At 40.9% G+C, this 16,369-nt stretch overlaps 1 protein-coding gene across 1 annotated transcript in view; it reads right to left on the bottom strand.

Annotated features, from left to right (window-relative positions):
• The window catches only part of ARHGAP10 (Rho GTPase activating protein 10), a 266,323-nt gene that overhangs the window by 80,758 nt on the left and 169,196 nt on the right, over positions 1–16,369 (bottom strand). The window contains exon 16 of the mRNA XM_080674227.1: positions 6,442–6,500. Coding sequence (XP_080530353.1) covers positions 6,442–6,500 — 59 coding nt within the window. The remainder of the gene's footprint in view (positions 1–6,441; positions 6,501–16,369) is intronic.

The following is a 16,369-nucleotide window of genomic DNA, read 5'->3' as shown; positions in this document are numbered from 1 at the left end:
AAGTTTTTAATCTGGAGTTAAAACCAAGATCTTACTAAATCAAAGCTGGGGGAAAATGAAAGCAATAAAAATATAAAAACATTTTCAATTCACAGCTTTGATTTTAAAATTAAAGCAGGGACTCTGAAATAGTCTAAGATTCTGAAGGAATCCTATATAATAAAGAGGTGACATGCAAATTAACCCTCACACCCTCACAAGATGGCTGCCTACAACCAGGCCAGCAGGGGGGTTAGTGAGGGGCGACCAAACGACTGAACAGCAGGATGTGTGGGGCAACCAGGCCAACAGGGGGGCCGTGAGAGGCGACCAGGCAGGCAGGGGGGCAATTGGGGGCAACCAGGCTGGGGGGGGGGAGCAGTTGGGGGCGACCAGGCCAGCAGAAGAAGACAGTTGGGGGCAACCAGGCCAGCGGGGGGGTGGGACAGTAAGAGGTGACCAGGCCAGCGGGGGGGCAGTTAGGGGCAACCAGGCCAGCAGGGCAGGGGTGCAGTTGGGGGTGACCAGGTCAGCAGGGGGGAGGCAGTTGGGGGCAATTAGCCTGGTGGGGGGAGGCAGTGAGGGGCAACTAGGCTGGAGGGGGGAGCAGTTGGGGGTGACCAGGCCGGCAAGGGGGGCAGTTAGGAGAGACCAAGCCAGCAGGGAGAGGGCAGTTGGGGGCGACCTGGCCAGCAGGGAGGGCAGTTAGGGACAATCAGGCCAGCACACAGAGGCAGTAAGGGACAATCAGGCCATCGGGGCGGGGGCAGTTAGGGGTGACCGGCAGTCAGACATCCCCTGAGGGGTCCTGGACTGGAGTGGGTGCAGGCTTGGCTGAGGGTCCCCCCCCACCCAGCACGAATTTCGTGCATCGGGCCTCTAGTAAAAAGATAACTGCCTATGATATGAACTCTGTGAAAAATTAAAAATTTTTTAAAACTTTGCACTGAAAAGCTACTTCTAACTCATGTGTCTATTTTGTCATCTTTCCCCAAGGAAAACCTAATTTAATATTTTGGGATTTATTACTTATTCAGAAACACAAGACAGAGAAATAGTTTTCCATACTCGAAGGATAAGGGTCTTCATTTCTAAAAAGAGAGTAGGTTTTAAAAGATAATCAAAACCTCCCATTTTCTTTTTTGAGTCCCTCTTCCTCAAAAGGGGACTCTCCAATCCCATATCAGTTGAAATCACACACACATTTTTTCCAAGTCTGCTTTTTACTCCTTCTTCCAAATAGAAGAATTTTTGAGATAATGCTTTTAAAAGTAACTCTACCTTTTTCTCCATTTCTTTTTATTTTTATGTTAATCTATCAATGGGCATTTCCATGTAGATACAACATACTAACTTAAGGTACTCAAAAGTTTTCTAAACTAAATTATCTTACATTTTCATTGATATAAATTAACAAAAGAAAAGGTATAACTTTTTAAAAATCTAGGATACTGAATTAACCATAACACCAAATTCCTAACATATGCCAAGGAATTGGGAGTTTACTGTAATAGCCAAAGTATGTTTAATTATGTAACTATAAATCAGCATCCTCAACACTTCACATCTATCTGCTTATGATACGAACTGTGCCAACTAATGGAGACTGGAAAAGATATGATCATAGCTTACTGGAGCATATCAGAGATACACGGGCAGATAAATGCTCAGTTATATAAATATTTAAATGCCATAAATCAATAGTACTATAATTTTAGGAAAGGATGAGCACTTCCCAAGGGACAAGGGGGTATCTTCACTCAACAGACACCAACTATCCCAGTTCTTCTGTGGAAGCTCCTATTGACTCAGAAATGAATACACCAGGCTAAGATAACTTGATGTCAATAAGCATTCGATTCCTTTCATTTCCAGATTTCCAACTCCTTCCTCACCAAGACCATATGATTTTGTCTGTTTACCAACAAAAACAGAACATTCTGGGTAGGCCAACACCCGTGCCCTGGAGCCTATAATTGTTATATTTTTCATCACATGAATATGATTTTGCTTCCTACGTAACTTGACTAGTGAACCTAACACCACAAGTATTCTGGTTTGGGGGACTGAGATTTCTTGTGTGATGTCTTAGCAGGCATCCAGGCTTCAGCTATCATCTTCAAACTAAGTCTAACATGAGTCCAACCCTGAAGCATGGGTCCAACTCTTACCAATATGACATATCAAGAAATCCAAGTCTAAGAGGCTGAGACACAGGCCATGGACTACAACATTCTCAAAGGTAGCGATCACCATGCAGTAACAGCCTTCCCCAGGTCAGTACAATCTTTTGTATTCCTGTGTAGACCAAGTAAACTGTGTTTACATCTTATAAATTTCTACACTAAAAGTCCATTATATTCTCTCAAAAGATTGATGATGTTAAATACACACACACACACACACACACACATATATATATATCTGTCCTCAGGTTCCTTGTAAACAGGGGTGCTCAGATCATCTTTTGTTCTAATATTAATAGTCTTTGACCCCAGATTCTGACACTGAGCTCCTAGGACCTCCATCCATAATTTATTGAGTGATAGGATGTATAGGATGTCTGACACCAAGCTCCTAAGTCCCTTGGAATTTCCTGGATAAGAACATCTTTTGTTCTAATGAGGTGACTTTGGGTGGGCCTTTCAATGGGGACTGATCACCAGAAAGATCTAGCCATGATTAGAAGCTTGGATTTTTCATTCCCATCCCCCATTCTCCAGAGAGGCAAGTGGGGCTGGAAATAGAGTTAATAATCCATATTGCCTTCCTGATAAAGCCTCCATAAAAATCCCAAAAGTACAGGATTTGAAGAGCGTCCAAGTGCATGGACATTCCCGCATGCTGGGCAGTGAACACCCCACTATACAGGGACAGATCCTGTACCAGGGTACCTCCAAGCCTCCTATTTCACCTAGCTGTTCACCTGTATCCTTTATTGTTTCATTATGTTATAAGCTGTTAACCTAAGATGTGTTCCCCTGAGTTCTATAAACCTTTCCAGCAAATTACAGATCAAAGGGGGATTATGAGAACACGGAATTACTGGGGGCAACCTGAGGCTTCTGACTAGTGTCTGAATCAGGGGCACTGTTGTGGAACTAAGTCCTTAACTTGTAGGATCTGATGCTAATTCTAGGTAGAAAGAATCAGAACGGAAGTGAACTGCAGGACACGGTGCTGGTGTCCCAGCACTGCTTGGTGGGGGGAGCCTACATATTTGGTGATCGGGAGTGTCAGAAGTGAAGTATTGTGTGTGTGTGTGTGGTTTGTGTGTGTGATGGAAGGAGAAACACAGGAGAGGTTTTTCTAGACAGATGGTTTCTAGTTCCTTTTAGCAAATTTAGTTAACTCTCTTAGCTGAGAGGGTTTAGTTAATGCTCTTAATTATCTCTAAGAAAGAAAAATATTTAATTCCCTGATGCATTCAACACTGAACAGTAAGTCAGTATTTCTTAAGAATGGAAAAATAAAAAAAAAATGTTTGCCTCCTGTGGTGACAACCAACAAAATTCATATTTGTGTCATGCTCTTCAGAAATTAACTCACAGGTTCTCAACGAAACTCTACGGGAAAGAAACCGACAACAGGAAATGAAAGGACCAAGAGCAACCTTCAGAGCTCTCAGCAGGGAGGGTAGGAGAAGAGACTAACTCAACGCCATGAACAGATGGAAACTACCACACATGAATGAAAACTCTGTTTCCATGCTGGGGTGAGAGGCGGTAACAAAGTCGGGTGATGCTTGGTAATTTTAGCAGTGAGCTCAGCTAACAGACACGTCAGCACAACAGGGTCTTCTCTGAGATTGGTAATGGACAACGAGAGCCCTAACCGCAATCTTAATTTTCCAACAATATTCAAAAAAGGGAGACTAATGTTGGCCACCTGATTTCTGTAGCTGTTTTATTCAATACTTGAAAGTACATATGCAAGAGATTATAAGACCTGCTCCCGAGAGGAAAGGTGAGTACAGAGAACGGAACTCACAAAACTCAAATGAAAAATTAGAAATGTTGGCCTCCAAAATACACCTGGATCATAGATGTACTTTTTCTCATTAAATATGGTAACTACAGGTCCATTCCAACCGCAGCTCCACTTAGGTGCAAATACGTGCCAATAATTACAGGAGCTGCAGTTTTTCTTTGGAACAGGCCTGTTATTCACATTGTTAAGGCTCTGTAACAGCATCCCACCAAGTCGGGAAGCAAAACACAAGGTCCTGGCCTAGTGGGCGGTGATACCTGTTGTATTTGTACAATCTCCTCTACCACGTTGTTCAAGGATACCCTCAGCAAACTCTTCCAACTCATCCCCACCACCAATGACTTCACAACCAATTGTAAATCCCTCCTCTTAGGAGGCCTTCATCTGGTAAAATACACTAACATTGGAGTTTCCAACACACTGGCTTCAGTTACAAGGCCTGATAGTAATAATAATGATACTCCCTTGTGGTGACTTAAAACTTATTCCATAATCACTTTATCTTTCTCCAATTCTCAAAGGATCCCAGATTAAAACTGGCACGCTTCTGCTTTTTCCAGTCCCCAAGGCGCACAACACGAAACAATGGTCCTCCAAATAGAGTTTAATTTCTCTTTCCCCTGTGTGCCAAAAATGCCACAGGGAAGAAATCAAAACAACTAAGCATTTGCTTGAGTTTCTGCCAAGAAAACTTTCCCCCACTTCCTTGATCACACAAATTCTCTTTAAAAAAATCCTCTTCCCACATGAAAACAAAAGTGAATAGAACCACACTTCCCCCCTTTTCTGAAAGCCTGTTTTCCAGGGATAGTCTAACCAGGCCTACACATGGCTTCTTCCTGCAACATACTAGGAACCTTCACATGGGCCTGAGCAAAGACCTCGCAAACAGGCAACATTTAAAGCAATGTTTGGGCAGCAGTGACACAGGCCTCAAAGGGACTGCTGAAGTTTTCCAACCGCAGATTGAACTATGGAATACATCCAAGGGGGGAAAAAAAAAAGTAAATGAAAATACAATTATAGCTACTGTCGGTGCACCTGTGAAAACCAAACTGCTGGTTTTAGCTAATGGAGCCTGGGCTTTGAATTTAAAGATCCCTATAATCTGGCAAATTACTTAACATCTCTCCACCTTCATTTCCTTAACTATTAAATACCTAACACCAGCGTATTTCAGAAGACTGTAAGGATTGAACACTACGTGTCGAATTTAAAAACTGAAGTGTATGATAATAAAACAGAAAACAAGAACACTTCAAATAAGTATAACTTGCCCAAAATTTCATCACAAATTACAATTCTACCAACTATGGGCCTTTTTCATTTAACATTTTATCACATATAACTCATTCTCTGTTATATATTGTGTGGGCTTTTGGCATTATCTCAAAGTATTTTTTCTGCCTTTAATTTCCATCTAAATATCTAAGTGAAGCCATTTCCAAACTACTAATCTCTCCAAATCTGCTCATCTCCCTAACCTTCTGTAAATTAAATACATCCATGTTCCCACAGCATTGTGCTCATGCCATTCTATCTAATAAAAGAGTAATATGCAGATTGACCATCACTCCAACACATAAGATGGCTGTCCCATGTGGCCAAAGACCCATGTGGAAACAAGATGGCTGCCACAAGATGGGCAGCGGGGGAGGGCAGTTAGGAGGGACCAGGCCTGCAAGGGAGGGCAGTTGGGGGCGATCAAGCCTGCAGGGGAGGGCAGTTAGGGGGGAGCAGGCTGGCAGAGGAGGGAAGCTGGGGGCGACCGGGCCTGCAGGGAAGGGCAGTTGGGGGGGACCCAGGCCTGCAGGGGAGAGCAGTTAGGAGTGACCAGGCCAGCAGGGGAGGGCAGTTAGGGGCAAACAGGCTGGCAGGGGAGCAGTTAGGCATCAATCAGGCTGACAGGGGAGTGGTTAGGGGGTGATCAGGCTGACAGGCAGGCAGGCAGTTGGAAGCCAGCAGCCCTGGATTGTGAGAGCGATGTTCGACTGCCCGTTTAGGCCCGATCCTACCAGAATTGGGCCTAAACGGGCAGTCGGACATCCCTCGAGGGGCCCCAGATTGGAGAGGGCGCAGGCTGGGCTGAGGGACACATCCCCCCGTGCATGAATTTCGTGCACCAGGCTTCTATTTATTATATATTTTACCTATAGTGGGAGGTATGTATACACCAATATTTGATAGAGAATTAATACCTGGGGCAGAAATTCTTTCATGGCTCTACATACCCAGTATCTACCAGGGACTACGGTACAGTAGACAATGAATACATGTGAATGAATGAATGAATTTACTAATTGTTCCTTTTTTTCACCTTTTAAAAGAGAAAAGAAACCCAAGATCTTCAAAAGTGATTTCTATTTTTAAACACTAATTACAGTAATGAAGTTCAATGTTCATGTGGAAATTACAGCTTATACACACTACCAACCACAACACTGTATCTGTGCACCTCTTCGTAATACTTACTGGCTGGAACAATGAAATCCCCATGTAACTCATAGGTCATAAGAGGCTCCGGAAGACTCCTGTGTGAAAAGGACAGCGCAGGATTACCAAACAAATCCACATTGGTCACTGCTCTTTGTGTTCATTCTTTAATAAAGGATATTAAATATGTTGTGTACTTCTTAGTAATGCGTAGAACTTCCCTAGGGAACACGTTTACATATCAAAAAATACATAAATCAAATAGATTACTTTATTAAAGGCTATCTGCATGGGGCACTATCAAAGCTTAAGTACCCACGAATTCCTATCAGACCAAAGCACATGGTATTTCATATTTAATCTTGGTTAGTACCTTCACGAGATTTTATATATAAAACTTCCTTCCACTCATTAACTTATTTAAAGTCAAACCTTCTATTCAACCAAATAGGCACATAATTTTGGAAATCATCTCCAATATATTAATTGAAAATGCCACATAAAATATATATAAAAAAAGATTAAACAAAGAAGTCAATCTTTTCCTCTTTCATATCCCTATTATAAAAATATGATATCCATTTTTGGTTTATGCCTATGAAACAATAAAACATAGGTAAGAAGTGAAATTGAGGACAACTTGAAAAATAACTATGCTAGCCCGGCCGGTGTGGCTCAGTGGCTGAGTGTCAACCCATAAACCAAGAGGTCACTGGATCGGTCAGGGCACATGCCCGGGCTGTGGACTCAATCCCCAGTAGGGGGTGTGCAGGAGGCAGCCGAGTGATGTTTCTCTGTCATCAATGTTTCTATCTCCCTGTCCTTCTTCTCCCTTCCTCTCTCTAAAATCAATAAAAACATATTTTTTAAAAATAAATTATAAATAGTAAAATATACCCACACCATTTTAATTTTCTACAAAAAAAGATTACATAAATGGCAGTATATTTTATCCTGTGGTCAACACAATGCTATAGTTCTACCATTATACAAATCTAAATTTTTAAAAAGACCAGATCTCTGAACTCTATAAACACTTTGAGAACAAGTATAAATCTGTACAGTTTCTGGAGGGCAATCTGGCAACATGTTAAGAACCTTTAAAATATTTAAATCATGTAATCCAGAAATTCCTCTTCAAATGCTTAAAGAAAACATCAAAGATACACACAAAAAGAAATTGAAAACATACTCAAAAGCCAAAAAAAATGCCAGGAACAAAGATCATTTCATATTGATAAAGAGGTCAATTAATCAATAAGACATAAGAATTCTAAATGTTAATGGATCTAATAACAGGAGCTTCAAAATACATGAAGCAAATTGATGAGACTACAAGGAGAAAGAGACAAATCCACAACCATAGCCAAGATTTAAATACCTCTCTGTCTCAATAACTGATAGACAAGGAGACAGAAAATCAGTTAAAATACAGAAGATTTGAACAAAGTGATGAACCAACTTCATCTAGTTGGTACATCCTTTACCTAAATGATACTCCACCCAAATGCATTCTTTCCAGGTCACATGGAACAGTTACCAAGATAAACCATATTCTGGGGCATGAAACAAATCTCAATAAATTTAAAAGGACTCCATTTATAGAGGGTATTTCTCTGATTACAATAAAAATGGAATTAGAAATCAGTAACAGAAATATATCTGAAAAAATAAAATTAGGAAATATTTTTAATTAAGTGCACCACACCACATATCAGAATTTGAGGAATGTTAGTAAAGCAGTATTTGTGGATAAATATTTACTGCTAAATAATATATTAGAAAAAAAGAAAGGTTTTATATCAATTACTTCATTTTTTATCTCAGCCAGAATAAAAAAAGAGTAAAGTAAGCCCCAAATAAATAGAACAACAACAACAAAAATGCAGCAGAAATCAGTAAAATAGAAAATAAAAACGAGAAAATGAATAAACCCAGTTCTTTGAGATAATCAATGAAACTGATAAATCTAGCCAGAATGACTAGGAAATAACATAATGAAATCACAAGTTATCAATGTCAGGAATAATTGAGGTAGTTGCAGAATCGATATAGCCTTTAAAGGTATTAAAAATAAGGTAATATTATGAACAGTTTTAAATTACACAAATTCAATTACTTGGATGAAATGGACAAATGTCTTGAAAGACACAAACTCCCAAAGTTCCTAAGTATTCCCACATCTCTTTGAGAAACTCAATTTGTACTTTAAAATTTGCCAGTAAGAAAACTCTAGGCCCAAATAACATCACTGGTGAATTCTAGGAACCAAAAACAAAAGAACACCAATTATATACAAATTCTCCCAGAAAATATAAGAGGGAATACTTTCTAACTCATTCTTTAAAATAAGAATTACCTTAGTTCCTAATTAAAGACATACAAATAAGACTACAGATCAATATAATGAATATAGATGAAATTATTCTAAGTAAAATATTAGCAACCCAGAATCACAAAGATAAATAAAAAAATAATACATCATGAGCTTATAACAAAAATTTAACTGCCTTAATATTAAAACAAAATCAATGCAACTAACCATTCTAGAAAAAGAAAAATAAAAATGGAATTAGAAATCATTTATCCACAAAAAGAAAAACTCTATGATCGTCTCAATAGGCAATTTGGGGAAGAAAAAGATAATTGTTCCCACAAATGGTACTCGAACAACTGGACATCCATATTCAAAAGTGAACTTAGATCTACACCCCATATCGTCACAAAAATTAACTCAAAATAGACCACAGATGTAAGTATAAAACCTAAAACTATAAAACTTCTGGAAGAAAATAGAAAACCTTTGTCACTTTGAATTAGGCAGATTTGTTGATACATCACATAAAAAGAAAATTGATAAATTGGACTTCATTAAAATTAAAAACCATTTAAAATATGCTTTTAAAGAGAATAAAAAGACAAGCCATAGGTTGGAGAAGACATTTTATGTGAGAAAGGATTTATATCCAAAATAATATAAACAATGACCAAAACACAATAAGAGGATAAATAACCCAGTTTTTTTTAATTGTGTGAAAGACACAGACACCCAAGAATACATATAAATAGCAAAAAAAGCACATGAAAATGTTTGATACCATTAGTCATTATGGAAGCATCAATTGAAAAGCACAAAGAGATGCATCCACATCCCTGGTAGAATGGCTAAAATTCAGAAGACTGGCCATTTCAAGAGCTGCCAAGTATGTAGAGAAAATGAGACTCTTCCAAGTTGTTGGTGGAAATGTAAAAAAGCACAACCACTTAGGGGAAAAGTTTGTCAGTTTATCAAAAAGTTAAAGGCACACCGACCATACAACTTAACGTTACACAGACATTCGGACTTACCCATGAGAAATGAAAACCTATGTTCCCTCAAAGATTTCTACTGTTTTTACTAGCTTCATTTTTAATAGCCAAAAGCTACAACCCTAATATCTATCAACAGGTCAATGGATTAAAAAAAAATTGTGGTATACCCATACAAAGAACACTAATTACCAACAAAAAGGAATGAATTATGCTACAACATAATTCACATAAGTAAATCTCTGCTAAGTAAAAGAAGATTTAAAGAGAAAAAAATGGAACTGTATGATAATACTAGAGGCCCAGTGCACGAAATTTGTGCACAGGGAGGGGTGTCCCTCAGCCCAGCCTGCACCCTCTCCAATCTGGGACCCCTCGAGGGATGTCTGACTGCCTGTTTAGGCCCGATACCGGTAGGATCGGGCCTAAACTGGCAGTCAGAGATCCCTCTCACAATCCATGACTTCTTGCTCCCAACTGCTCGCCTGCCTGCCTTCCTGATTGCCCCTAACCGCTTCTGCCTGCCAGCCTGATCACCCCCTAATCACTCCCCTGCTAGCCTGATTGATGCCTAACTGCTCCCCTGCCAGCCTGATTGCCCCTAACTGCTCCCCTGCCAGGCTGATTGCCCCTAACTGCCCTCCCTTGCAGGCCTGGTCACCCCTAACTGCCCGCCACTGCAGGCCTGGTCCCCCCACAACTGCTCTCCCTTGTAGGCCTGGGTCCCCCCCAACTGCCCTTCCCTGCAGGCCCAGTCGCCCCCAACTGCCCTCCTTTGCCGGCCTGGTCACCCCTACCTGCCCTCCCCTGTAGGCTTGATCACCCCCAACTGCCCTCCCCTGCTGTCCTGATCGCCCACAACTGCCTTCCCTTGCAGGCCTGGTCCCTCCCAACTGCCCTCCCCTCGTGGCCATCTTGTGCCACATGGGGACAGCCATCTTGTGTGTTGGAGTGATGGTCAATTTGCATATTACTCTTTTATTAGATAGGATAGAGGCCTGGTGCATGGGTGGGGGCCAGCTAGTTTGCCCTGAAGGGTGTCCCAGATCAGGGTGGGGGGTCCCTTGGGGTGTGGGGTGGCCTGGGCGAGGGGCCTGTGGTGGTTTGCAGGCTGGCCACGCCCCCTGGTGACCCAAGCAGAGGCCCTGGTATCTGGGATTTATTTATCTTCTATAATTGAAACTTTGTAGCCTTGAGCAGAGCCAAGCCTCCTGCTTGCTCCGTGGCCGCAGCCATTTTTGTTGGGATTTATTCATCTTCTATAATTGAAACTTTGTAGCCTTAAGTGGAGCCCAAGGCAGGCCAGGGCTGCGGAAGCTTGGCTTCCTCCATCACCAGGGGCAACTCAAGCCTCCTGCTCTCTCCAGCTCCGTGGCTGCCACCATTTTTGTTGGGATTTATTTATCTTCTATCATTGAAACTTTATAGCCTTGAGTGGAGGCCTGGGCCCACCAGGGTGTGTGGAAAGCTTGGCTTCCTCCATTGCCGGGGAAACCCAAGTCTCCTGCTCGCTCCATGGCCGCAGCCTGCTTGGTTGGGTTAATTTGCATACTTGCTCCTGATTGGCTGGTGGGTGTGGCTTGTGGGTATAGTAGAGTGATGGTTAATTTGCATATTACTCTTTTGTTATATAGGATTCCATTTATGTGAAATTATAGCAAATACAACATTTTTTATATAGTGACAGAAAGCAGACCAAGGTTGCTTTCTGGAATAAAGGAATGAAGAGAGTGGTGTGAGAGCAAGGGATTTCAAAGGGGCATAAGGAAACTGGGGGGTAATGAGAGGGTCCCTATTTTTATTATGGTGATGACCTCACAGATACATATACATATCCAAATGTACACTATGAATATGTGGTTTATTGTATGCCAATTATACTTTAATAAAACTGTTTACAAACAAAATAGATGCAAACATACATTCATAGGTTATGTTTCTTACATACAATTTATAATGGTATAATAGACAGACAGACACATACACACACGCACACACACACGCACACACACACACAGGCATGCCCGCATTGACAACTGTAGACTTTGAAACTGAAGTACTGAAGAAAACTGTTCTCTTATTTACTCTCTTCCTCCCCTTCACCCCCTACACCAGCGGTCGCCAACCTTTCGGGCCTCACGGACCACTGGTTGGTGACCACTGCCCTACACTATCATTTAAAGAAGAAAAATAAAATCAATTATACCACAGCCTAGATAAAGGGAGAGAAGTAAACTTATTGGGGTTTTTGTTTCAAAATGAGGACAAGTAAGATGAAGCAAAGAAAGAAAACTGTTACTGGGCAAAGAGTGAAAGTTAAAGGGGGCTGAAAAGAAGAGTGGGAAAAATGAGAACACTTAGAAAAACCATCAAGGAAATTTCATTTTCAATAAAAATGAATTTGTATCTGAACAGCTTCTACAAGCTTCTTACATCATAGACATTTGTCTGCTAGGCAATGAAGCATAAAAAGTAAGCATTAGAGATCAATGTTACTCTCTCACTTCCATGTCTCTCTCTCCCTCTTTCTTTCTCTTCCTCTCTCCCTCTCCCTCCCCACCTCCCTCTCTCCCTCCCTTTCTCTCTCCCTACCCTTTCTCTCTCTAAAAATCCTCAGGTGAGGATTTTTAAAAGCAAACATTAAATACTGTTAATACAAATGACAACTTCTCCATACGAAATGTATTATCCTGAGTCACAACATCCCTCAGTTTTCCAACCCAACATGTTTCTGAGCTACATCTCTTTGCCACCCATTGTAACCTGTCTGGGACTATAAATCATAATATCGACCAATGCTGGCAAATTCTTTCCCTAAAGTCCCATTCCAATTTGCAGGCTTTAAAAGTTTCCTCTAGGTAAAATCATTTTACTAAAAACATCACAAAACAGCTCATTGGTCCCCTCACATGGGAAACTGTCGCAATGAACACGTTGCTGAAAGTGAAAATCAGTCAGAGGGCTGGTATTCAGCCTCTCTAAGCACTAAAAGGTAAGCAAAAGTTGCCTCAAGTCAGTAGAAGAAAGAGGGAGACACTATATGCATGCCCACTGTACATCTTTTTTTTTTTTGTCCAGACCCTGGGAGGTGGTTTTACTTCTTGTTTTAGTTTGCCATTTTGGGGTTTGGTTACTTCCCTTCCACAACCTCCAACCTCCCATCCCATAAGGTGGCAGGGTTACTTGCAGCAGGATTCAAGGGCAATAGTGAGAAAAGCTATTTGCAGCTCTGTGCCCATGCACATGTGCCAGCTGGGATTCCAGCCCAGGCAGGCTGGCTCCAGCGCCCACGCTCTTGACCATCACAATGTATTTATTACTCCTTGTGCTGAAAGAAAAACATTTGCTTAGGCCACAACGGGGTAGTCAAAATGAGGTACATTTGGCACATCACCAGAAAAAGTGTCAAATCCTAATGACTACACTTTCAGTTGCTAAACATAACACAGGGGAAAAGATCGGCAACCTTTCAAACCTTCCAAGGCACCTGCCAGTTCACGTTCATCGCTTCATCACGTTCACGCAGAACGTGGGGGTTGTTAGGAGGGAAGTTGTAGGACACATGCAGCATCTCATAATGTTTTTCTGTAAGTGATGTTTGCTTCAAAGTGGGATTGGACAGGATGCAGCAACGTGATGAGAGAGAAAGGCAGAGAACGCAACACAAGACCAGGGCCGTAAGGAACAAGCGACAGAGAGTGTCAAGAACCATTTAAACTAACTCCTCACACAAGCGGTTAAAAAAAAAGAACTATGTGGAGCAGCGGGAAAACATGCCATTCACTACAAAAGAACTGGATTTTTGTCTTTAGTTATCCCACCGATAATTGAATCTCCTTGGTCAACCCCTTACCTGTACTAGGCATGAGTTTACCAAATAGTCAAATGAGTTTAAAGCTTCCCCCTAGAGTGGCAGCTCCCTTTGCTAGTCAGTAACATGCAATTCCTTCTCTGCTCATATCCCTCTCCCCTTCTTTCGGTCAAGCACCTAACACAGGCTCTCCCAACCTCAGCGCTATTGGCATGTTGGCCATCTGGGGGAAAGAAGGGGCTGTCTCCTGCATTGTAGGATGTTTAGCAGCCCATCTCTGGCCTCCACTCATCACATACCAGTAGCACCCCCTCCCCTTCTCCTGCAATGGTGACAACCAAGAATGTCTCCAGATATTGCCAAATATTCCCTTGTGGGTGGAGGGGCAAACTCATCCCCAGCTGAGAACCACTGCTCTCATATTTGAATGACAGATACAGCTCTAGATGCTGGGAATTCTGCAATGAGCATGGAACATAAGATGTCTGTCTTCAGGAAGCTTACATTCTAATCCCAGGGTGGCTAACAAGATTTTAACTGTAATCCTCATCTACACCTGTCAAGCACCATTAATGGCAAATTAGACATAACTTGTGTCCTTCTATAGACTAGGGATAATAATAATGTATTTCATTGTTGAAGAAAAAAATGTAAAAGTGACTAAAAACATCTGGCTTAAATAAAATACTCGAAAATACGTAATACACACCAGAACCTACTGATATATTTTAATTTCATTAAAAAGTAGAACAGCCAGACAACACAGGCCCCTGATGCAAAAACAAACAAAAAAACAACAACATAAAGAATATAGCACCACTATGATGCATTCTTACACTATGTAAATGTTCTTGCAATAAATAACCTTAACCTGAATTTAATGAAGTCTGTAGATTTAACTAATAGTTTACAGGAAATATGATGGCTAGGGAAACATGTTAAGTGACACCATAAGGACACAAAATACAGCCTTAACTAAAAAAAAAACAGAAAACTCTCTTTAAAAAAATGACCTTGGCTCACCAACAAAAAAATGCTGGGGCGGGGGCTGGGTTGGGAGGTGAGAGTGCAGGGTGCAGAGGGAAGAGAATGTGAAGATTAAAAGCAATTTACAACACATCAACCAGCTCTGGACAAGCAGCTCAGTTGATTAGAGTGTCATCCCCACACACCAAGGTTGTGGGTTTGATTCCTGGTCAGGACACGTACAAGAGTCAACCAATGAATGCATAAATGAATGAAACAACAAATTGATGTTTCAATGTTCTCTCTCTCTCTCTTTCTCTGTCTCCCCTCTTCTTCTCTCTCTCTAAAAAAAAAAAAAAAAAAAAAAAAAAAAATTCAATAAAAAAAACCCTCACATATCAACCAAGTAAAATGTGTTGGCCCTGTTTAAATCCTGTAGTTATTTAAAAAAATATAAAAAGACTTTTTTGAAAATAAATCAGTAAAAATGGAACAAAGACTAAGTACTTGATGATATTAATTTTGTTAGATATAATATATTCCCCTTATCTTTTCTATATGGTCTTTTTTTATTAAGTATATTTTTATTGATTTCAGAGAGGAAGAGAGAGGGGAGAGAGAGATAGAAACATCAATGATGAGAGAGAATCATTGATCTGCTGCCTCCTGCATGCCCTCTACTGGGTACTGAGCTCGCAACCCAGGTACGTGCCCTTGACCGGAATCGAACCCGGGACCCTTCAGTCTGCATGTCGACACTCCATCCACTGAGCCAAACCAGCTAGGACATGGTCTTTTTTTTAAGTCCTTATCTTTTTTGACATATACATTCAAGTATTTATGGGTGCAACAACATAACGTTTTACAAAATCTTTAAAGTATTAACCAAAAAAGTGGCAGATAGGAAGGCTAATGAAATATGAAGGCAGCATGTGGGTAACTGAAGAAGGCAAGATAATGGGGCCATGAGGATCCATTACACTAATCTCTCTGCTTTTATATATTTAAAATCCTTTAAATATGTAAATTTTAATATAAATATGAAATATGTAATAAGTTGATTCTAATGTGCTCATTGGAATGCAAACAATATTTACCTGAAAAACAAGCCTAGGTGTTGGACAGAAGAACTGACCCTGCGGGAGCTGTCATGTCTGCCAAAGAAAAATCAACCTCCTCAATAGGACCACAGCTAAGAACTGCGGCCAGGATTTTTTAGAATTATATTTTTATTGATTTCAGAGAGGAAAGGAGAAGGAGAGAGAGATAGAAATATCAATGATGAGAGAAGATCATCAACCCACTGCCTCCTACAAACCTCCTACTGGGGATCGAGCCCGCAACCCAGGCATGACCTGGACTCAAACCTCAATCTCCTGGTTCATGCATCGAAGCTCAACCACTCAGCTACACCAGCGGGGCAGCTGCCAGGATTTTTTTCCCATTGGCTTATTCACTTTTTTTTTTTACTCCTTAGGTATTTATTTTTTATCTAACCTCAAGCTTTTTAAGGTATTTGCTTTTTATGTAACCTCAAGCTTTTTAATCATTAAATTCCTTTCTTTTTTAGAGAAAGTTTAATGACTCACAGAGATGATGAACATTTTTCTAATTCTAGTCCTATATATCCTATCTAATAAAAGAGTAATATACAAATTAACCATCACTCCGCTACATCTACAAGGCACACCCACCAGCCAATCAGGAGCGAGTATGCAAATTAACCCAAACAAGATGGCTGCGGCCACGGAGCGAGCAGGAGACTTGGGTTTCCCTGGCAATGGAGGAAGCCAAGCTTTCCACACACCCTGGCAGGCCCAGGCCTCCACTCAAGGCTACAAAGTTTCAATGATAGAAGATAAATAAATCCCAACAGAAATG

Source organism: Plecotus auritus (assembly GCF_963455305.1).
Source record: "Plecotus auritus genome assembly, chromosome: 6".
In the NCBI taxonomy this organism is placed as follows: Eukaryota; Metazoa; Chordata; class Mammalia; order Chiroptera; family Vespertilionidae; genus Plecotus; species Plecotus auritus.
Note: the sequence above shows the minus strand (reverse complement) of the source record. Positions and strands in the feature narration are given on the sequence as shown.